This window comes from Trichosurus vulpecula, chromosome 7, assembly GCF_011100635.1.
Source record: "Trichosurus vulpecula isolate mTriVul1 chromosome 7, mTriVul1.pri, whole genome shotgun sequence".
Lineage (NCBI taxonomy): Eukaryota > Metazoa > Chordata > Mammalia > Diprotodontia > Phalangeridae > Trichosurus > Trichosurus vulpecula.
In genome coordinates, this window is record NC_050579.1 from 266,022,184 (window position 1) to 266,044,790 (window position 22,607).

General features: G+C 40.7%; 1 protein-coding gene across 2 annotated transcripts; it reads left to right on the forward strand.

The window, feature by feature from the left end:
- The first annotated feature begins 218 nt into the window (after positions 1-218).
- TRIM40 (tripartite motif containing 40) lies at positions 219-22,314 on the forward strand. Of its 2 annotated transcripts, none has more exons than XM_036766527.1 (6): positions 219-449; positions 13,385-14,078; positions 15,699-15,791; positions 17,310-17,534; positions 18,159-18,181; positions 20,751-22,314. In XM_036766527.1, the coding sequence occupies exons 2-6, from the start codon at positions 13,734-13,736 to the stop codon at positions 20,995-20,997; spliced, it is 933 nt and encodes a 310-aa protein (XP_036622422.1). In that variant the 5' UTR covers positions 219-449; positions 13,385-13,733; the 3' UTR covers positions 20,998-22,314. The 2 variants fall into 2 exon arrangements, with proteins under 2 accessions (XP_036622422.1, XP_036622423.1); XM_036766528.1 differs by lacking the exon at positions 20,751-22,314 and adding an exon at positions 18,716-19,476.
- Positions 22,315-22,607: the final 293 nt, after the last annotated feature.

A 22,607-nucleotide genomic window follows, 5' to 3' on the forward strand; every position in this document is an offset into this window, starting at 1 on the left:
GTTGAGATCTTAACCAGCATCTTTGGATTCCAAATCCAGCGCTTTTTTCACTACGCCTGAGAACAGACTGATTCCATTTGCTTCTGTCATTCTATTATTCTACCCAAAGATTCTATCCTACCTGGCAGCTGAGAGGAGGAGCCCTAGCACTTTCTCTTCTCAAAAACAAACACTGCCACATCCCTCACCAGCCAAAGTCCACTTCTTGCCCTTAAGGAAAAAAATGATAACAGGCCTCTTGGGGAGTTTTACTTTCTTGTTGACTCAAAGTTTCTCCAAAAGGGTAGACCTCATCTCTGATTTATGATGTTCCCTTCCTTCTTGTTCCACAGGCTTTTGAGCCTCTCTTTCAAGAGTCACCCTTTGAAGAGAACTTGTCACCCAGGCACCGACTTCCTGAGACTTGGAGCAAAAGAAAATCACCTGAATTGGTAGCAGGAGACTTCAAGGTAGGATGATAATTGTTACTTCTAGAAGAGAAAAAGCTGGGTGATATTACAATAGATGAATGAGCGAGGCTGGGAAATTTCAAAGTCAGGGAAGGAATCTCCTTCCTTATCAAATGAGATAATATTTGCAAAATGTTTAGCACAGTACTTGGCACATAGTAGGCTCTTAATAAATGATTATTCCATTGTTCTCTTCCCCCATCTCTCATTAGTCCTGTGTAATCAAGGAATTGTCCAAGTTGACTTTGCCAGAGTGATTCAAAGCTGAGGAGAGTTAGTTGTCTCTTGCTTTCTCTGCTTTGGGCTCTGTATCTTTTCCTCTTTCACAAAACGAGCTAAGTAGTTTATCAGCAAGATAGCTTCTTTCTTCTCCTTCCTTTTAACTCTGGAAATCTGCTCATGAAATAGAGAGAAAGGCTGACAAGGAAGTAAAGTTATGGGGAACATCAGTCAATTCTCACCCCACCTTCTAATGGCAGAGACCCACAGCTTTGGTTATCTCCGAATAGTTGGTAATCCCAAGCCACAGAGAATCTAAACCAAGAGATAATAAAACTATTTCTAATTGACTTTAAAATTCAGTCTCAAATTATTATTTGAGGTAGCATCTTAAATGACTGAAAAAGTGCTTACTATGTGCCAAACAATATGGTAAGTGCTAAAAATAAAACACAAAAAAGCCAAGATCAGTCCTTGCTCTCAAGGAACTCACATTCTAAGAGGAGTGGGGATGTGGGTGGGGTCAGGAAGAGATGTAGGGGAATGAGCACATAACAGAAAGTTCAGCTGCAGGACAGATGACAAGTTCCAGAAATCCAAAGGGTGTAGCCGTGGCAAAGTCCAGGTACCTGGCGTTGCATCAGAAGGTCATATTAGAGTGCCAGGGTTATTTGGTTTTGGCTAATGGTTATAGGAAGTATATATATTATATCTACATACACACATATGTATACACATTAAATATATTTTTATATAGGAGGTCTATATTTTACACATGTGCACACACATATAAACACACATAGGTATATACATGTGTGTATGTATGTATATATGTACGTATGTATGTATAATCCACTCCCCCTCAAAGTGACTGGGATGGTACCCTCCTCAGTAGGAGGGAAGTTCAAAAGAGGGGTGAGTTTAGGGGCAAGGGGAAGAGAATTATTTCTATTTTGGACATGTTGGTTGCAGGACATCCTATTTAAAGTGTGTGGGGACAAAAATCACCCCAAGTGGCTGAAAGAGAAACTGAGGCAGATCTCCAAGCCAAAATACTTTACTAAAGTCACCTAGCCCCCTCCAATGACATGTTCCTCAGAACTTCCTCGCAATCTGAGATGCCCCCTCTTTCCAGGGCCCTATTGTTATAGGGTTTGATACCTAGACATTCTAAAATGCTTATACAAAAAAAAAACCAGAATAATTCCACTGGCTGACATCTGACTCATAAGCTAAAATAAAAAAAAAAATGGTGTGTCAGCAGAGTTACCACTTGGGTGAAGCAAGACATATTGGCCCTGACTAGGTGATCGCAAGATGGATGGGCTCCTCCTTAGGTTAGGCAAGAAGAGACAGCACAAGCTATACATAGCTCCAAGAACATATTGGAGGGGACTTTCCATACCATGCCACTCACTGCCCATGCTTGGTTTGGACATGAAATTTGAGTAAAACAGGATGCTTTAAGTAAGCTCCATAGCTAGTAAACATTATAGTAGAGTTTGAGGCCTATTATAGGGCCCTCCTATTAGAATCTATATTCCTATGTAACTTATGCAAAATATGGAATTAGTACACTGCTTATTCTTATACCTTATGTTAGATGATTAACTAAATATGTATTACTAGATGAATATATTAAAATAATTACTAACAATCATTACCCCTTATAGAATTATAGTGGATTAATACTGACTAGAGTTTGAATAGGAATCCTCAATGAATCAACTTTCTCATCCCCTCCTTTTGATCGGGGTCTTTCTGTGGATTGTTACAGTCTAAACACATGGAAGGCAGTCCTCCACGGATGACTCAATACCAGTAGGGGGCATTCCCCTTGACGAGGTGCAAAATTGACATTAGTAAAGAGGGAAATGGGCACAACTTAACATACTAATTATGTTTGATTTGATTAGACAGTAAATCGTAATATACTAAATGTAATAACAAATGTCTGAGGTGATTCTCTCACTATCCAGGAATCATGAGGGACAGGTACATCTTAGTAACATGACCCACAAGATACGTAAATCAGGGAACCATAGCACATTTGTTCAAGGGAAGCCCAGCAAGCATTGTTCTTCCTACACACAGGTTCTGGAAATCTCTTGATTTTGTGAAAACGATTCAAACAATTTTGACAAACAGTTGCTCCATTATGGCAATAAGAGGCCACCTTCCTTCAGACAACACAAACAGTCTTAGGTGGCTATAAAATAGAGAGTAGAGGTAAATGACGAATAGGTTAAGGTCCATAAACAAAAGGAAGTATCAGTCACTGCTGTGGGTGGTGGAGCAAAAGCCACTGGAAAGGAGGACTCAAAGTTCCACCCACTGCAGGTTCAGGAACAGGTGGATTAGAAATCATTTGTGGAGAGGATGACTATGATGAAAATGACACGCTTCCTGGAACAGATGGCAGAGTATGAGAGGGTGTTGATGGTAGAAATTAGAGTCAAACACATGTTTGTACTAGGTTTTGTTTTTCTTACTTTCTCATTTTCGGGGGGGAGAGAAGGAAGAGGTGAAAAAGAAAGAATTTAGACCTAAAACCAAAATAAAAGTGAATTTAGAAAAAGAAAATTAGAGTCAATACCTCTCATGAAGATTTCATGACACTCTGTAGAAGACCCAACCATAAGGACTCCCAGGTACATGCCCTCGAGGTGGCACTTTTTTAGGCAACATGCAGCACGATTAAGGTAGTTAGCAAACGTCATTAAATAATTGTTGTTAAAGCAGCATGTGAGACTATATGGCTTCCTCGAAGCAGTCTTTAAAAAGCTCCTGCCAATTCTGCCCCATAGCAGCGGCCAACAGCAAACCCACCACAAATTGCACCAAAAAAAGCTATCTGTTGTGGAACCACTCGCTTCATCCCAGATGCGGATAACAGAGGCAAAAATGAAAAATGAACATGAGGCGAGTCAGGGAGAACAGTGGGTAAAACAAAAGCAGCAGGATCTTCTTCCGGAGTGAAGGAGGACAGCGGCAAGAAAGAGTCAGAAGCTTCAGCCATGAACTTACAGAGACAAGAGTCAAAGGATGAAATCTGGTCCTATCTAGTTTGGCCACGTCCAAGGCTGCAACTTCACACCCAGACATTCTTGCAGTCGCCCCCAGAACAACATCCTCTGGTGTAGGGAGTAATGGGACAACTGGATTTCTCTTTACATGTGAAAAGGTGGCATGTGGCCCACAAATAAGGATACCATAATTATGGCCAAGAGAGGAAACACTCCCACATACCAGACAAACACTTTGGTAAGAAACAACAGAATAGTATTCATCAACACTTTTGAAAGAAGTATGTAAGTTCTGTGCCATATCAGAGAATGAAAAGAGAGGGCTGGATGGTCTGGTGGGAACAACAAGGGGTTTCTGATTGTGATTTGAGCCCTAGCAGAGGGGGATCAATTCCTCATTGAGATCTTGGATCTGCTCATCTCCTGACATGACTTAACATAAGCAGCGGGGAACCCCTCCTCAGCAAGGAAGTCATACTGGATAAGTAACCAATTAATCAAAAGTTTGTGGAAGACTAGAGTTACAAAAAAAATGGGACTTAAGGGTCAGTGAAAAGGGAAACGTCAAGTTGTCTCTTCAGGCTAAAGTTTGACCAATTTCTACTATAAGGGTTGTGGCCTGCTAAGATAAAGTATCTAGCTGGTCCTTAAAAGAAGTATTACATTTTTCAATAATCCCTGACAACCTGTCCATTTGGAGTGATAATTCACCAGTTGCTTTAGATAAATCAGAAACATTAGGTCCCTGTGATTTCTTTGAGCTTTGAAAAAGTTGAGATGATAATGAAGGACTAAGGACATTCCTATCTGGAAGCGTTTTTTTAGATAGCAGACTGGACATTTTCATATATAAGACAGAGGACAATTATTGTCATAAAAAAAGTGTTTAAAAACAATGTCCACTTTCTGTGGTCTGCAAAAGAATGTCTTGCAGCTTTCACAAGCATAGACCCCATAATGGAAGCCATAAGCAAGACCCTCACAAACATCGCAAGTGACTTTCATAGTATCAGGAGGAGTTGAAACACAGTCTAGTCTTTCAGGAAGTATTACAGGAAGGGTAGGTGAAACACCAACTTCTATCTTGTGTAGAGGGATAACTGAGGAAGAATCCGTTAATGTCTTTAGAGATAAGAGAAGAGAAAGGAAAACCATCAACGATAAACTTTGGGTGCACATCTGGTAGCTAACTTGAAGGCACATGTTGTACAACAACTAATGCATGCTCAGAAAAGAGTAATAGTACGTGAAATAGCTAAGGCCCCTTTAAGGATCAACGCAATAATTCCTTCGCCCTGAGAGAGAGAGGCAACCCAAGAGCCCCAGGATGAAGGGCACACTACTCTGCACCACTGCAGGCGCATGATCCTCTGAAGTTCATATATGTTAGCAATGACATCACCTGAGTGGTTTACATCAGAACAGTAACAGCATAGGCACCTCCCCGAGCAGCAGTCAGGATATTTAAAGCCATTGGGTTCTCCATTGCCGTATGAGCCACGGAGTCAATCTCTGCCTGCAAACCTGAAACAGCAGCAGTGGAATAGTGAACGACAGCAAAGTCGTCTTGGGCAAGACTCTCCAGGGTAGCAGACAGCTCCCTAACAGAGTCTACAACTACAGTCATAGCTAGACTGGGAATGGGGGCCCACAAAAAGCAATAACCAGCCCCTTACTTGGCCACAGGATTGCCATCTCCCCAAAGATTACTTCGCTTTCAGTGATACCAGCATACTCCCATGTTCCTGGTTCTTCTTACTCCTACCAATCCTATAGAGTGATTAGTTACAGTCACAGGTGGGATCAAATAAGCTAATCCCACAAGTCCCATACCATCCTTGTGGGAGGGAAGAAAAGGCAACACCAGCATAGATAAAAAAAAAAATTGTCCAGGGAGTTACCAAACCCCATGGAAGTTCAGGGATTTTAACAGTTCCATTAGTAAGGTTGCGTTCATTATAGGTGACAGTTGTAAAAGAAAAATTATGATTGTCATACAAATTTTTAGAAATGTATTTTCCCAATTTCCCAAGAAGGCAGTCTAAAGAGAAATGATTTGGAGCAGGATCATTTGTCAAATTAGCAGGATTATGATAGAAGAATTCACTGGCTGAGTTTTCATAAGAAAGCTCATTAAGAGTCAGGTCATACAAAGCAAGTGACTCAGACAAATTTCTAGTCATTGTGGATTCAGTGACAGTTATGGGAAAATTTTTGCCAGTATTGTCATTGAAGGTTGCATTATAACCAAGGGGCTGCTTAGGTATGCTCTCTAACGAGGCAATGCAAATGTCTGGCCCTTGTGCGGGCTCTAGCATGGATGTAATGAGTCCATCTGTAGGTAGCTGTTTGGAGGAAAAAGAAAACAGTGCCTGTCACGTATAAACGACCTCCTCCTTGAAAAATCTGCGTCTCCATGGATACGTTACAGTAATACTAATAACCATGGTTTCCTTGCTGGAGGAGGGGGACATTCTGGAGTAGCAAAATGGAGATCCATCAATTTGCATGCAGCATTTTATGTTAGAATCATAAATAAGACTTCATCCTTTTCAGCCTTACAGTTAGTGGGGTAGATACCTGTACAAAGCAGAGGCATTACGGCCACAATTAGCATTGGAATGTATGTCAAGGGAGGCCTGTGTCTCTGAGTATCCTTTCCCTATCCCCATTTCATGGTGAAAAACAGTAAGTGTTTGGGTTACTAAATAGCAGGCAGTTTCCACCCATTGGGAAGGAAATAAGGAAGCTGCTTTTGCTTTCCCTGTATCACAACAGATGTAATTTAAAGGGAAGATATTTCCATGGCAAGCATCGGGTAAACAGCATTAAAAATACAACTATAGTATGTAAGGGTCTTAGTCCATCTAATGCCATTGCGAAATACAAAAGCACAAAGCTAGTAAATGCTAAAATAACGAAAATCATCCATACTCTCTTGGGCAAAAGTGATTCTTTTACATCTAAAAGAGTCTTATTAAGAAAGCTCTGAGAAGAATCCCATAAGAACATTGATCAGAAAACAGCATGGGTTTTATGTATAAACAATGGATCCACAAGTTCTTCTTTCCTATGTTTATGGTTGTTGGAGTCATGAGCAGGACTTGAAATGGTCCCTTCCAGGAAGATTCAATTCCACTGGTCCAATGAAAATTCTTAATGTAGACATAGTCACTAGGTTGAAAGTCATGGAGGGAGAAGTCCAGTGGCCTAGTCTGTACCACAGCTCCTATTTGCTAAAGTTCTTTCAGTCTGTTATATAACTCCCAAATGTAGGAGGCAACAGAAGTATCCCCTCCAAGCAATGAGGTATACACTACAGAAAAATGTTTTGATTTTATTGGAGGGAGTCCAAAAAGCATTTCATAAGGGGAGATATGACATTCCCCCTTGGTCGGCTTCTGAGATGGGACAGAGCCAAAGGCCATTTCACATGAATTTCAGAACACAGTTTTCCGACAAGGGATTCCAATTCCTTATTCATACACTCAATCTGAACAGAACTCTGGGGATGATAAAGAGTGTAGAATCTGGAAGAGATTCCAAGGTTAGAATCCATTTGGGAAAGGACAGAGTCAGTATCAGAGGGAATGCTAGCAGGTGGGTCATATCTGGTCACAATTTCTTTCAACAACATTTTAGTAACAAAAACAGCAGTGGCTTTTGAAGTAGGGAGAGCTTCAAGCAAGCAAGTTAATTGACCAGCTATAAGCAAAAAGTGTTTCAGATGTCCTGCCTTGGGCATGTTTATAAAGTCTATAAAGTAAATGCTCAAAAGGGGTATAAGCAAGGGGATGGCCACCAAAAGCTGTAGTCTTTAAGGCATGTTGATTAAAGGCCAGACAGGTGGGACAATGTTAAGTTATACAGGCAGCAACTGAGGTGATACCAGGAGCAACCCACTCATGCTTAATTGAATCAACTATTCCCTGTGTGCCATTAGTGACAACTAGAATGAACTGAAAGACATTCCTGATGACAAAAACTCCAGAGGACGAGTAGTTTACCTTCAGGAGGGACCCAGACTCCAAAGACCTGTTCTGCATTGTACTACTGCTTCCATTTCTCCCCTTCAGACTTATTGTAAGGAAGAGGATGCCATTGAGTAGCATCAATGTTGTTTGCAGGCTTCTCTGAAGATGATGAAGAATCTCAAAGAGGGAGAACGAGAGTAGGTCCTTCCATAGCTGCAGATTTGGCAACTGCATCTACTCAGGCATTTCCGAGGGAGACAGGACCAGTTCCATCAGTATCAGCAGCAATGCACAATAGCAAGTGCTCTGGGTGGTTTTGTGTCAGAAAGATCTCGAAGTCAGAATTGCCAATAACTGTAGCAGAGGAAGTAAAAAATCCTCATTGTAACCACAACATCTGTAATGTGAATGGGAGGCGGTGTAAGATCTTCCCTGCCCATTAATAGACCTCATGTGGAGCCCATTAAGGGAAGCTTGCTTATAGGAAAGCTTGCACACCTTTTGTTCATAAGCTAATTAGGCAATGAGTTGGGTTGTGGTGTCTTTTGGCTATGAACCTATTAGCTGAAAGAGTATATATTGTGAGAGGTGAGCTTTTGCCTTGGGGGTTTGCTTATGAGAAATCTGTTGTGATTCCCTGGTTGAGACTCTGAGTGACCATACGTTCAGAACCCCCCAACTCCTCAGAGGTAAAGGCTCTCTCGATTCAGTGGTGGATGTAAAGCTTTGATTCAGGCAGTAGAGCCCAATCTGTTGGTCTTTATTTCTCTTTGTATTTTTTCTATGTAATTAAAGAAGATCATTGACCCTTTTAAAGTTGCTTTCCTTAGTAAAGCAGATAAAAGAACCTGCACTAGCAGCCATCCTGAGTATGGCAGTGTCGTTGCCATTACAATATCCCAATTGCATGCCATATTCCAAAAGCATAACAAGAGTCTGTATTTGATGACATCTATGTCAGCAGCAAGATGGCAGGCCTGGGTGAGAGCAATCAGTTCAGCAGCCTGAGCACTGGAATGGGGAGGGAGTGGGGCTGCACATCCTGCCCTGTGATCAAAGACAACTGTGGCTCTTGTGAAACATTCTCCATCCTTCATAAAGGAGGAGCCATCCACATAGAGGATCAAATCTCCATTGTCCAGAGGAACATCAACAAGGTCACTGTGTAAGTCTACAACAGAGGCACAGCCATATAAAGGCTCACCTGAGGTATGAATGTCAGGGAGCAACATCGCAGGGTTAAGGACAAAGCACCTCTTCATTGTAATGTTTTCCCTTCCAAGCAAAGTCACTTCATATCTGGCAAAGCTTTAATCAGAAAAGGTTTGGGTTCAGTGACATAGCAGCAAAGCCTTGCCCCTGTGAGGGCACTGAATAGTTAGAGGATTTCTCAGTACCAGGTCAGAAACCTTCTACACTGAAAGAGCAGTGGCTGAAACAGCTTCTAAGGCAGGGTGATGCACCGGCAGCTACACCACCCAATTGTGTTACAGGGCTCATCCCCACGATTGTATGAGGACACCTGAAGCCACTCCACTTTGTTCATGCACAAATAGAGTGAAGGGCTTACTGTAGTCTGGGGAGTCCTAGAGCTGGAGCAGACATCAATGCCTTTTTAAGTTCTGTGAGAGCAGTGAGAGGCTCAGGATCAAGTTGCAGAGGTTCTGGAATCTGTTCTTTAGTCAAAGCAACAAGAGGTTTAGTTATTTCACCAGATGATGGAATCCACTGACAGCAGTATCACAGCTTCACGTCTTGGACTGACAGGCGTTGGATTGGCTGTATGCATTTCTGGAAAATACAAGGCATGCCAGCAGATGGAACAAACTTCAACCTGAGACTTATACCACCTTTGACCTGAAGACTTTGTGTTCAAGATGGTAGAGCTGGAGGAGAAGATAGTGACTATCCCTCTGGCAGAAATCAGCAGTAAGTGAAGCTAGTAGAAGGTCATCAATATATTGGACTAAAACTGAGTCTGTGAAGACAATAGAATTTGCTATAGAATTTGAGAGAACAGAGAAGCAATTAATAACTTCATTCAAGGGAATGACAATAATGAGACAACATGCCAAAACTTATGGGATGCAGCAAAAGCAGTTCTTAGGGGAAGTTTTATATCTCTAAATGCTTACATGAATAAAATAGGAAAAAAGGAGACAAATGAATTGGGCATGCTACTGAAAAAGCTAGAAAAAGAACAAATTGAAAATCCCCAATTAAACACCAAATTAGAAATACTGAAAATCAAAAGAGAGATTAATAAAATTGAAACCAAGAAAACTATTGAATTAATAAATAAAACAAAGAGCTGGTTTTATGAAAAAACCAATAAAATTTATAAACCTTTGGTCAATTTGATTAAAAAAAGAAAGAAGAAAATCAAATGACCAGTATCAAAAATGAAAAGGGTGAATTCACCTCTAATGAAGAGGAAATCAAAACAATAATTGGGAATTATTTTGCCCAATTGTATGCCCATAAATTTGACAACCGTAGAGATATGGATGAATATCTACAAAAATGTAAGTTGCCCAGGTTAACAGAAGAGGAAGTAAAATTTCTAAATAACCCCATCTCAGAAAAAGAAATTGAGCAAGCCATCAATGAACTCCCTAGGAAAAAATCTCCAGGGCCAGATGGTTTTACATATGAATTCTATCAAACATTTAAAGAACAATTAATTCCTATACTTTGTAGACTGTTTGGGAAAATAAGTGAAGAAGGAGTCCTACCAAATTCTTTCTATGACATAAATATGGTACTAATACCCAAACCAGGTAGAGTCAAAACAGAGAAAGAAAATTATAGACCAATTTCCCTAATGAATATTGATGCAAAAATTTTAAATAAAATGCTAGCAAAAAGATTGCAGCAACTTATCACAAGAATAATACACTATGACCAGGTAGGATTTGCTCCAGGAATGCAAGGCTGGTTCAATATTAGAAAAACCATCAGCATAATTAACATATCAACAATATGTTAACAATATCAACAATAAAACCAGCAGAAACCATATGATCATCTCAATAGATGCAGAAAAAGCCTTTGACAAAATACAACACCCACTCCTATTAAAAACACTAGAAAGTATAGGAATAAATGGAGCCTTCCTTAAAATTATAAGTAGCATCCACCTAAAACCATCAACAAGCATTATTTGTAATGGGGATAAGCTAGATGCATTCTCAATAAGATCAGGGGTGAAACAAGGATGTCCATTATCACCCCTACTATTCAATTTGGTACTAGAAACGTTAGCTGTAGCAATAAGAGAAGAAAAAGAAATTGAAGGAATTAGAATGGGCAAAGAAGAAGCTAAATTATCACTTTTTGCAGATGATATGGTGATTTACTTAGATAATCCTAGAGAATCAAGTAAAAAACTACTTGAAATAATAAACAACTTTAGCAAAGTTGTAGGATATAAAATAAACCCACATAAATCCTCGGCATTCCCATACATTACTAACAAAGCCCAACAGCAAGAGATAGAAAGAGAAATTCCATTCAAAGTTACTGTAGACACTATAAAATATTTGGGAGTCCATCTGCCAAGACAAACCCAGGGACTATATGAACATAATTATGAAACACGCGAATAAAGGCAGATCTAAATAAATGGAAAAATATCAGTTCCCCATGGTTAGGCAGAGCTAATATAATAAAAATGACAATTTTACCCAAATTAATCTATCTATTCAGTGCCATACCAATTGAACTACCAAAAAATTATTTTACAGAGCTGGATAAAATAATGACAAAATTCATCTGGAAGAAAAAGAGGTCTAGAATATCTAGGGTATTAATGAAAAGAAATGCTAGAGAAGGTGGCCTAGCCATACCAGATATTAAATTGTACTGTAGAGCAGTAGTCATCAAAACTACCTGGTACTGGCTAGGAAACAGAGTCGTGGAACAGTGGAATAGGATAGGTACACAAGATGGAGAAGTCAATGACTACAGCAATCTACTCTTTGGTAAACCCAAAAAGGCAAGTTCTGGGCTAAGAATTCACTATTTCACAAAAACTGCTGGGAAAATTGGAAAACGGTAGGGCAGAAACTGGGCATAGACCAATATCTTATACCATATACCAAAATAAAGTAAAAATGGGTTCATGATTTAGGAATAAAGGCTGATGCTAAAAGCAATTTGGGAGAGCAAGGAATAGTTTGCCTATCAGATTTATGGAAAAGAAAAGAATTCATGGGGCAGCTAGGTGGCGCAGTCAGTAGAGCACCGGCCCTGGAGTCAGGAGGACCTGAGTTCAAATCCGGCCTCAGACACTTGACACAAGTACTAGCTGTGTGACCTTGGGCAAGTCACTTAACCCCAATTGCCCTGCCAAAAAGCAAAAAAAAAAAAAAAAAAAAAAAAAGAAAAGAATTCATGATCCAACAAGAGATAGAGAGTATTACAAAATGCAAAATGGATAATTTTGATTATGTTAAATTGAAATGTTTTTGTACAAAAAAAGTCAATGCAACAAAGACTAGGAGGGAAGCAGAAATTTGGGAGAAAATCTTTACAATCAATGTCTCTGATAAAAGCCTCATATCTAAAATATATAGGGAACTGAGCCAAATATGTAGGAATACAAGTCATTCCCCAATTGAGAAATGGTCAAAGGATGTGAACAGTTTTCAGAGGAAGAAATTAAAGACATCTATAGGCATATGCAAAAATGCTCAACATCACTACTGACTAGAGAAATGCAAATCAAAACAACTCTTAGATACCACATCTCTCCTGTCAGATTGGCTAAAATAACAAAACAGGAAAATGATAAGTGCTAGAGCAGATGTGGGAAAATTGGAACATTGTTACATTGCTGGTGGAGTTGTGAACTGATCCAGCCATTCTGGAGAGCAATTTGGAACTATGCCCAAAGAGCTATAAAAATGTTCATACCCTTTGACCCAGCAATACCACTTCTAGGGTTGTATCCCAAGGAAATCACACAAATGGGAAAAGGACCCATATGTACAAAAATATTTGTAGCGGCTCTTTTTGTAGTAGCTAAGAATTGGAAATCAAAAGGATGCCCATCAATTGGGGAATGGCTGAACAAGCTGTGGTATATGAAGGTAATGGAATACTATTATGCTATAAGAAATGGGAAAGATACGGACTTCAAAACAACCTGGAAAAACCTACACAATATAATGCTGAGTGAGAGGAGCAGAGCCAAGAGAACATTATGCACAACCACAGATATATGGTTTCTGTGAGGACTAACCCTGACAGACTTTGCTCTTCTCAGCAACACAAGGTACAAGGACAACTCCAAAGGACTCACGATGGAGAGAGTTATCTACATCCAGAGAAAGAACTATGAAGTATGAATGCAGATTGAGGCATACTTTATGCTCGCCTTTTTTCCCCTTTTTTTCTCTATTTTGTTTTTGTTTTTTGGGGTTTTTTTTTTGGTTCTGTTTCTTCTTTCTCATGATTCATTCCACTGGTCATAATTCTTCTCCACAATTTGACTAGTGTGTAAATTAGTTCAATGCAAAATTATATGTGGAAGATATATTGGATTCCATGCCATGTTGGGGAGGGAGGGGAGAAGGGGGGAAGAAAATCTGGAACTCAAAATTGTGTAGAACCGAGTGTTGTAAACTAAAAATTAAAAAAAAAATTTAAAAAAGGAAAAAAAATATCTACTATTTTTAATTATCTTTCCCACTGCTTCTTCCTGTCTATACAGTTCTTACTGGCTGACATGGAGTAAAGAATGGTATGATGTGGTATCAGTGAAGGAGCAGTAGACCGGAATTAAAAGACCTGGGTTTGGACAAGAGCTCTACGTATCTACTAACTGTTTGAGGCTGGGTTTTTGAAACCTCAACTTCCTTTAGCACTTCTTACCACATGAGGTTGTTCTAAGGAATGCATTTTGGAAACCTGAAAGCTCTCTACAAATGTTAAGTTTTAAAGCTCTATCTATATGCATGCTAATGTTATCCTTATTAATTGAGGTTGGGGAGCTAAATCTAATCCATGCTTGAGGAAATTGAGTAGACTAAAGGCAGAGAGACCACAACAGAATTGCAGTCATGGATCCCCAGCTGGCAAGCAGTCCTGAGAAAGGACTCTGTCCCATCTGCCAAGAGCATCTGAGGGAGCCAGTGACTACTGACTGCGGGCACTTCTTCTGCCAAGCTTGCCTCATCCAACAAGCTAAAAAGGCCTCAGACGGGGACATCCTGAACTGCTCTGTTTGCCGGAAGCCCTGGTCTCCGAGCATTCTAGGGGCAGGCTACTCCTGTGAGGACCACCAAAAATTAGTGGGCTGGTTCTGTGAAGAAAAACAACTCTTCCTGTGTTCTTACTGCCGCACTTCTCCTGAACACCGAACGCACCACGACCTGCCCGTTGATACAGCCATCATCCACTATAAGGTAAAGCCATAAGAGCCAATCATCTCTGGGCCATTACCCTCTGCGGCACCATCTTTAGTGCATGAGGCATCCTTAGTTCCCCCAAGTCACTCTTACTTCTATCATATCTGTTATTTCTTCCGTCTCCTCCTAATTGAGATATTCTTCCTTGAATCTCACTTAATTCCTTCATGTTGTACTGCCCACAAAGGAGAAAGAAAATGCTTGCCCTCCTTCCCTTGAGCTATGGTCCACTTTCACCCACATATGAAGAGCTAGAAGATAATAGTAGTTCAAATTTATATAGTATGTTTCAATATTCACAAAGCATCAGTTCCCAATATATGATAGTCATTCATTTATTAATTCAATAATATTTTCCCAGTACATACCATGGGCAAGACTTACATTTCTAAAGCACCTTAAGATCTGAAAGATGCTTTCTCCATTAAAAAAACTTCTGTGAGGAAAGTAGCTGTATATGTATGTGTATATATATATATATATATATATATATATATATATATATATATGTGTGTGTGTGTGTGTGTGTGTGTGTGTGTATATGTGTATATATATATGTATGTGTATATGTGTATATGTGTATATGTGTGTGTATATATATATATATATATAGTACCCGTTTTACAGATGAAGAAACTGAACCCTGAACCCCAGGAATGTCATGTGATTTGCCCATCCTCATACAACCAAGCACAGACAAGACTGTAACCTAGGTTCCGAGAGCAATAAGGTTAGAGCTAGAAGTGATTGCTCATCCAAGTCCCTCATTGTCAGATATCTATAGAAACTAAGACCCAGAAACATTAAAATGTCTTGCCCAAGCTCACACAGATAGGGAAGAGAATGGCGTTAGAGCAAAGGGCCTCTGATTCCCAATCCAATATTCTTTCCCTCAAACCGCACTATTCTTGAGCAGCTTATGACTCTGCTGGGTCATAAGACAGGCGCACAAATAACTATTGTATAAGAAAGAATGTGTTAAATACATAGGAAAAAAAGTACAGCACTTTAAGGATTCAGAAGAGAGATCACTTCCAACTGAGGCAATCGGGGAAGACTTCCTGGAAAATGTGGCATTTGAGCTAGGCCAAGGAGTATGGGTAGGATCTCAATGGTAGAGATTAAGTTGAAGGAGAGGGCATTGAAGTCAGAGAAAATAGTTAGGGATATACTTGCTGAAGTTCTATTATTTTCCTGTCTATTATCCCAGTGGGAAACAACCTGGAAAAAGTAGATTAGGGCCAGATCACAAAAGGATCTGGGTTTTGGAATCAGAAAGTCTAGGTTAAAACACCAACTCTGTCATTTATTATCTCTGTGACCTTGGTCAAATCACTCTCTCCCTCTCTTCCAGGGACTCTGTTTTATCCTCTTAAAATGAAAAGGTTGGATTAGATGACCCTCAGGGTCTCTTCCAGCTCTAACCTCCATAATACAATGAGATAATTCCATGAATGAAAAGCTAAGAAGTATTTTCTTCTCCTTGAATGGACATTCAAAAGGTGACTTTGACTAAAAAACTGGGAGGTTAAGGTTCAGAAGGTCGACACTGAACTCCTTCTTTTGAGTAGATGTACCATTCCTCTAATAATTACAAAGAAGCTCCTGTCTCCTCAGGAACGGATCCACCGAAAAGTGAGAAAGCTCCGGAAGTTCTTAGGGGAACCTTGGCACCTTCCTGAGGAAAAGCAAAAACTCCACACCCTGCTGGTAGGTCCCTAAAGCCTTAACAAGAATCACCTCTTATGTCCATGATTTTGCTTCTCATGGTATGACTTTGAATGCAAATGTATTTCTTTGAACACAAGGGTGCATATTATTGTGTAGAGGTAGAGGAAATCTGTGCCTGTGTTCGTGTTTTATGATTTCTACGCATCTATCTACCATCAGTCAATAAGCGTTTATGAAGCACTACTATGTGTCAGGCACTGTGCTAAGTAGTGGGGATACAAAAAAAGGCAAAAGACAGTCTCTGCTCTCAGGGGCTCACAACCAAATAGAGAAATACCACACGTAAAAAGGAGCTGCAAAGCAGAAAGGAGTGTCTAGTGAATGGGGGAGAGAAGGATACATGGTACATTCATGGGGGTAATATTACCCTGTTTTACAGATAAAGACCTTAAGACTCAGAGAATTAAGCTATTTGCTAATGTTTATAGAAAGGAGATCAAAGAGAAGTGGCCTGGGTTCAATCCATGGGTCACATGTCTCTTGGGAACAAATATGAGGTAATTAGAGTTGACATTATATATGGAATAGTGACTAGACCTATGATTTCATTGATATTGGAAATTTTCAAATGGGGAAAGCCTGCACTAATGCAGGTGGGCACCTTCTCTCAAATCAACAAGCACTTATTAAGTGCCTACTGTGTGTCAGACACTGTGCTAAGCACTAAGGATACAAAGAAAGGTAAAAGACACCTGCTGTCCTCAAGGAGCTCATAGTTTAATGGAAGAGACAACATGCGAACTATGTACAAATAAGACATACACGGGGATAAACTAGAGACAAAGGGAAACATTAACATTAAGGCGGATGGGGAAAGGTTTCCTATAGAAGATAAGAATGTAGCTGGTACTCAAAGGAAGCCAGGCAAGCTAGGAAGTAGAGATAAGCAAGGACAGCATTCCAGGCATGGGCACAGCCAGTAAAAATGCACAGAATTGGGAGATAGAGTGCCTTGTGCAAGGAAGAGAAAGGAAGCCAGTGTTGCTGGATTGTAAAGTATATGGCGAGAAGTAAGATGTAAGAGATGGCAAACATTGGTGGGGGCAGAACTGCCAAGAGGTACACAACCAGGATGTGTCAGACTAGGACTTGAACCCAAGTCTTTCTGTTTCTGAGGCCAGTTGTTCATACACAATGACGTACTGCATCACCTGACATTTATGTAGCTATCTATTCGAGTTGTCTCATTTGATTCTCGGTGATCAGTAACAGAGCTGGTACCCCCACTTCATACAAATGAAGAGATACAAGTAAGAGAACTGAAGTGAAAACACAAGGACACTTCGCTGATTGCAAACCCGTTGTTTTTGCCAGTGACCAACAACTGCCCAATGCAACTGTCCCTTGGGGTGATGGTGAGACTGGGGGAGTGATCCTCTTCCCTGGCTCTGTCTCCATTACCAATTCAGATTCTTGATTGTCACTTTGTCTACTCCCCACCAGGGATGAAAGATGAGTTCATTTTGCTGTCCTTAAGCATCTGTTTTTTTTCTGCAGAAACAGATAGACTCAGAAAAGGACAGGCTGAAGGCTATATTGGAGAAAGAACAAACCGAGGGACAGTTGGGCTCTCCCCTTCAGCAGTGGCTGGACAGGCTGAACAGTGTCTCAGCAGAGGTGAAAGAACTCCATGACAAAATCTCTGAGGCAGAAACTCATCTGAATGACCTGATCACTGAACTGGAGGAGGCATCTAAGGCTCTGAACATCACCTTGCTAAAGGTCAGCAGCCTGCCTCCAAACTGGGAACCACTAAAGCACTACATCTATCTCCTTTTTGTTTCTAAGAGGTGTGTGATTCTCCCCAGTTACCCAGAGTGACATTGGAACCCAGAAGTGGCTCTGTGATTTGCCCAAGTTCACACAGCTTATGAGAGTAGAATGGGACAAGAAGGAAGAAAGAAAAGGCATTTAGTAAGCACCTACTGTATTCCAGGCACTGTGCTAAGTGCTTTATAAATGTTGTCTCTTTTGAGCCTCCCAACAACCCTGGGAAGTAGTTATCATTGTCTTCATTTTACAGTGGAGGAAACTAAAGCCGACAGAGGTCAAGAGATTAGCCAAGGGGCATGCAGCTAGTAGGTGTCTGCGGTCTTTCTGATTCCAGACCCATCACTCTCCCCACTGTGCCACCTACCTGCCTCTGTTCCTCATAGCCTGCTGAGGAGCCTGACCATGTCCTGTATCCCTCAGTCTGGAGAGGTAATCCCTGAGCCAGATGGCGCGGGGATAGAAATGACCATGTCCTACGTTCCAAAGGATGTAGAGGTGACCCTTGGGTGGGATGGCAGAATGGACATAATGTCTGCAACTGAGTGCCTGTTTTGTTTCTCTTTTCTCTCCTAGAGTGTCAGAGATTTATTGAGCAGGTATGGAACTTCATCTTCTCTATGTCCCCCCTTTTCCTTTGGACACATACACAATCATTCATTAAACATGCAGAAAAACATACAAACATACAGATACATGAACAGATACATGGGCATATAACAATATACAAATAGACATATTATTCAAACAAAATTCGCATGTAGATCTCCAAGACCTCATGAGCTCCCACCAATGTGGTTACCTCTACTAGTCAAAGGACACAAACATTTTAAAGCAATGACATTTAATGAAATAGCACAGTAAAACAAGTAGCAATAAAACAGAAACCTAGAGCATATTCTTCCACAAATACATACATAATCAGTGGGAAGAGTGGACACGTACAAGGAACTTGCATAGAGGGGTATATGCATACATACATACTCAACATATTTGACCAAAATACAAGTCTCTTACACATTAGGACCACTGATGTCACTGATGTCTTCTGATGATTCCAATGATCCTCTCTCACCTGACAAGTCCTCTCTCCCCCACCCCAAACTTTTCATGGAGCATGTACTCTCTTCCAGGTGCATAATCTCTGTCAGAATCTCCACTGGGCATTGCTTCCTACTGGTCTCATGTGGCTGCTGTTCAGTGTCTCTCTGCTGGTCCCTTGGCTGCTGTTGGCTACTGCCAGGGACGACTCCATTGGGCATGAATGAGTTGGTGGAGCTTCTCTGCTCCTAGCTTCTAACTATCTCTTCCTTAAGAGGATGAGTGTCCTCTGCCATTGCTTCTTTAATTTTAATTCCATGGATTTTCCAAGGAATAGGGAGATGTTAATGCTCTTTCAAAAATGCGAAAACTTTTACCTGCCCAGTCATTAGACAGGAACAGAGCAATGGGGTTGGGAATCTTCCCAGACTACGGGGAAAAAACTTTTCCTGCTTTTTTTCTGAAACGTGATCTGTATTTCTTAGAGACTTGTCTAGAAGCAGCTTTCCTCTCTAGGACTTTCCTTACCCCAGGTTCCAAAATCTCTGAAACATAGAGCAAGGCTTTACCCAACTCCCTAGTGATCTCAGACTTAATTCTTTTTTTAACTATATTTCCTGGCTACTGTGGTTTGAATCTTTGTCATAAATTCTAGCTGAACATAGTTGCATGTGCCTACAACTCCAGACTGGGGAAGTTGAGGCTGGTTAGATCTCTTGAACTCAGGCATTCTGAACGGGAGTCTCCTATGCTAATCAAGGATCCACATTAAGTTCATATTATTATGGTGAACCCCTCAGAGAGAGGGAAGGGGCACCAGATTGCCTAAGGAAGGACAAAAACAGAGCAGGTCAAATCTCCCTTGCTGATCAGTAGTGGGATCAGGCCTATGACTACCACCTTCATTTCTGCTCTGGTAGAAATAGAAAGATCGAGTCTTTCAAACGAAAAATAAAATGCTCTCTAGTTTAGAGCTAGAAAGTCTATATGACGCCCTGGTTAATTTCCTGTAGTTAAATTAAGCTAGCCACTATTAATATAAATCTAGATTCTTCTAGTGAACTGCCTATGGATCTGGGGTTCAGGGTCACCCCTATTTCTCAATTCTAAAACTTTTTCTATACCACAAAAATTAATCGGAAAGGGGAAAGCATAGAAGCAAAGCTAAGCTGAGGGGGAAAGATCATTACTTATCCCTTACCTAACTGCATTTATGGAAGAGCACCAACATAGCTTTTCCAGGATTTGAGCTTCCCTTACTCACATTCATGAACAATTTGTTCCCATGTGCTTCTCCTCTAACAGTGAACTGTTGTGGGGCATGCGGTTTAATCTTTTTTTTTTTAGTAGTAAAGATTTTATTCTCAAATCCTAGGAGTTACATCACTTTTGTGGGTTTATTTAAATAGGTACCATTAGAACTGTTTCCAGTTTCCAAATTCAAACTTGATAGAAAAAAATTAACCCTGTTCTGTATTTTTTTTATCAAAGTTGGCCATAAAAGGGAATCAGGACTACAAAATTTTGCCTAAATACAACAACTAGAGCTAAGGACTCGCCAAGGAAAGGGCTCTCCATCCGGTTCTTGCTCTCCCTCTGGGGCCACTGAAATCCTCTCAGATTCTCCAAGCTGAAGTCTGGTGACTCCATACTTGACAAGAGGATGGAATTGAGGCAGAGGAAGGGTGGGGAGTGACATTGCTCTCAAGGGGCCAAGAGTAAAGACCCCCTCACTAGCCTAGAGTGGAGACGCAGTTTATTCTTTATCTACACTACACTACTACATAAGAGATGGGGCTTGTTCTTCTTGTTATTCAGCTGTTTCAGTTGTGTCAGACTCTTTGTGACCCTATTTGGGGTTTTCTTGGTAAAGATACTGTAATGTTTTGCCATTTCCTTCTCCAGCTTACTTTACAAATGAAGAAACTGAGGGTTAAGTGACTTGCTCAGGGTCATACAGCCAGTGTCTGAGGTCAGTTTTGAATTCAGGTCTTCCTGACTCCAGGCTCAACATTTTATCCACTATGCCACCTAACTGCCCCAAAATGTGGGGCAGCCATCTATAAATTGTATAAAGTAACACATAAATACACCAAAAAAAAACCCAAGAATTTTCTCTCTTTCTAGGAGTATTCCGGAAAAACTACGATACCCAAAGACTAACTCTTCTGTGTTAGAGCAGAAAGTAGGAAAGCTGCTTCAGCAGACATCCTCAGTGCAAGCACCCTGCCTGTCTGTGAACACCCCTACCTCAGAATTGTGTGGCTCTCCTCTCTCTCCTCCACCCTCCCCCTCCAACCAACTTCCAGACTGGACTGATTCTTCCTTGGCACTAGCTCCTGGGCCTGCCCCTACTTCCCTCCCTGATTCCTGACCCACTTACATTTGGCCTATGGCAATAAGTTCCTCCTTAGACTCCTTTCTCCTTACCCTGTGGCTCCCACTTACAGAGACCAAGATTGCACAAATCTTCAGGGTGATCTTAACTATCTCTCCTGCTACTGAGAAAATAGTGACTACCAGTTAGTAGTTACCAGATTACCAGTTACCCGCCCTACCACCCACCAGCCTGAAAATGGGGAGGTCCTGGCTGCTTAATGACATACGCAGCAGACATTAGTGGCATTTAATGTAGAGAAAGGAGCACTGAATTTGTGGTTGGGGGCCTTAGTTATAGCAGGGATGATCATGGAAACCCTTGATTGATTTAGTTGATCTCCCCCTGGTCCTACCAAATAAAATTATGACTACAGAGCCTTTTTAGTTAGACAGAAGCACCCCGCCCTCTACCATCTCTCACAACATGCATACTTGGCACCTTTCTGGAAAGACATGGTAAATTCCTTATTGGTTCTCAGTGGCTGGAAATTGCTCCTGAGGATTGACTCGGGGCATAGATATATGTGGGAAGAGCCCCTCTCTGTTTGTGACCTGTGAAGGATGCAAGGAAAAATTGCTCCAATTCATCCTTAAGAAACTCTTTTCTAGCTCTTTCTCTGCCTTCCAGAAAGGGAGAAAGGGATTTCTCTTCTCTGCTTGAATTGGCCTTGGCATCTTTCCCCATAAATACGTGACAGCGACTAGTGACCCCCAAAGGGAGACATTTCCAGCCTTGATGGTTACCTTGTGAATTACGAGCTGTTGATTCATGCATCAGATAATCAGAGAGTCTCTACCAGTTCATTGTTCAGGGAAGAGTATCATTTCCAGGATGATCCTGCACCTGAAGGACTATCAAAAATCATGCCTGACCTGGCCAGAAATCTGAACCTTGACAACCCTCCATAAAAATTGTTATAAGTTTCTAGGACAGTGCAGGCTTGTGATTAATGTGAAATATCTGTTCAGCAATCCCACAAAGGTCTTTCCTTTTCAGGAGTAGTATATGAATACAATGGACTATTTGTTATGTCTCAGGTTGTTCGGTATTTTTGTATTTGTTTATGTGTGCCTGTGAGTTCTTTGCATTTCAGTTAGCTTCGGTGGTAGAGGAAATAAACCATTGTCCTATACCTGATACCTGTACTGCACCTTATACATGTTTTTGAAATTTCTCTGGGGTTTTATTCTCTATGAGATTCAGCTTTCTCATTTATGAATGGAGATTTTTACCTTATTTAGCTCATAGAATTGTGAAGATTCGATGAGAAGATATATGTGTAAAGCTCTGTAAATTACTATGCAAATATAAGGTATGCTTGTTAATTCATTTCAATTCAACAAAAAAGTATGAACTTTATACTTTGTGGGAGGTGCTGGGCTGAGCAATGAAAATACAAAGACACTGATCCTGCTCTCAAAGAGCTGCCAATATAATTGAGGGAGGGTGGAAGAAGACATTATACATCCTGGCAAAGCACAATAAAAAGCTGAGGAGAAAGAAAGCGCTTTTAAATAAAAAGGTAAATGACAGAGGATACGGCGACTGAGTTAGGCCTTGTTAGAAGGGAAGGAATTCAATGGATAGAGATTTGGGGAGTGTGG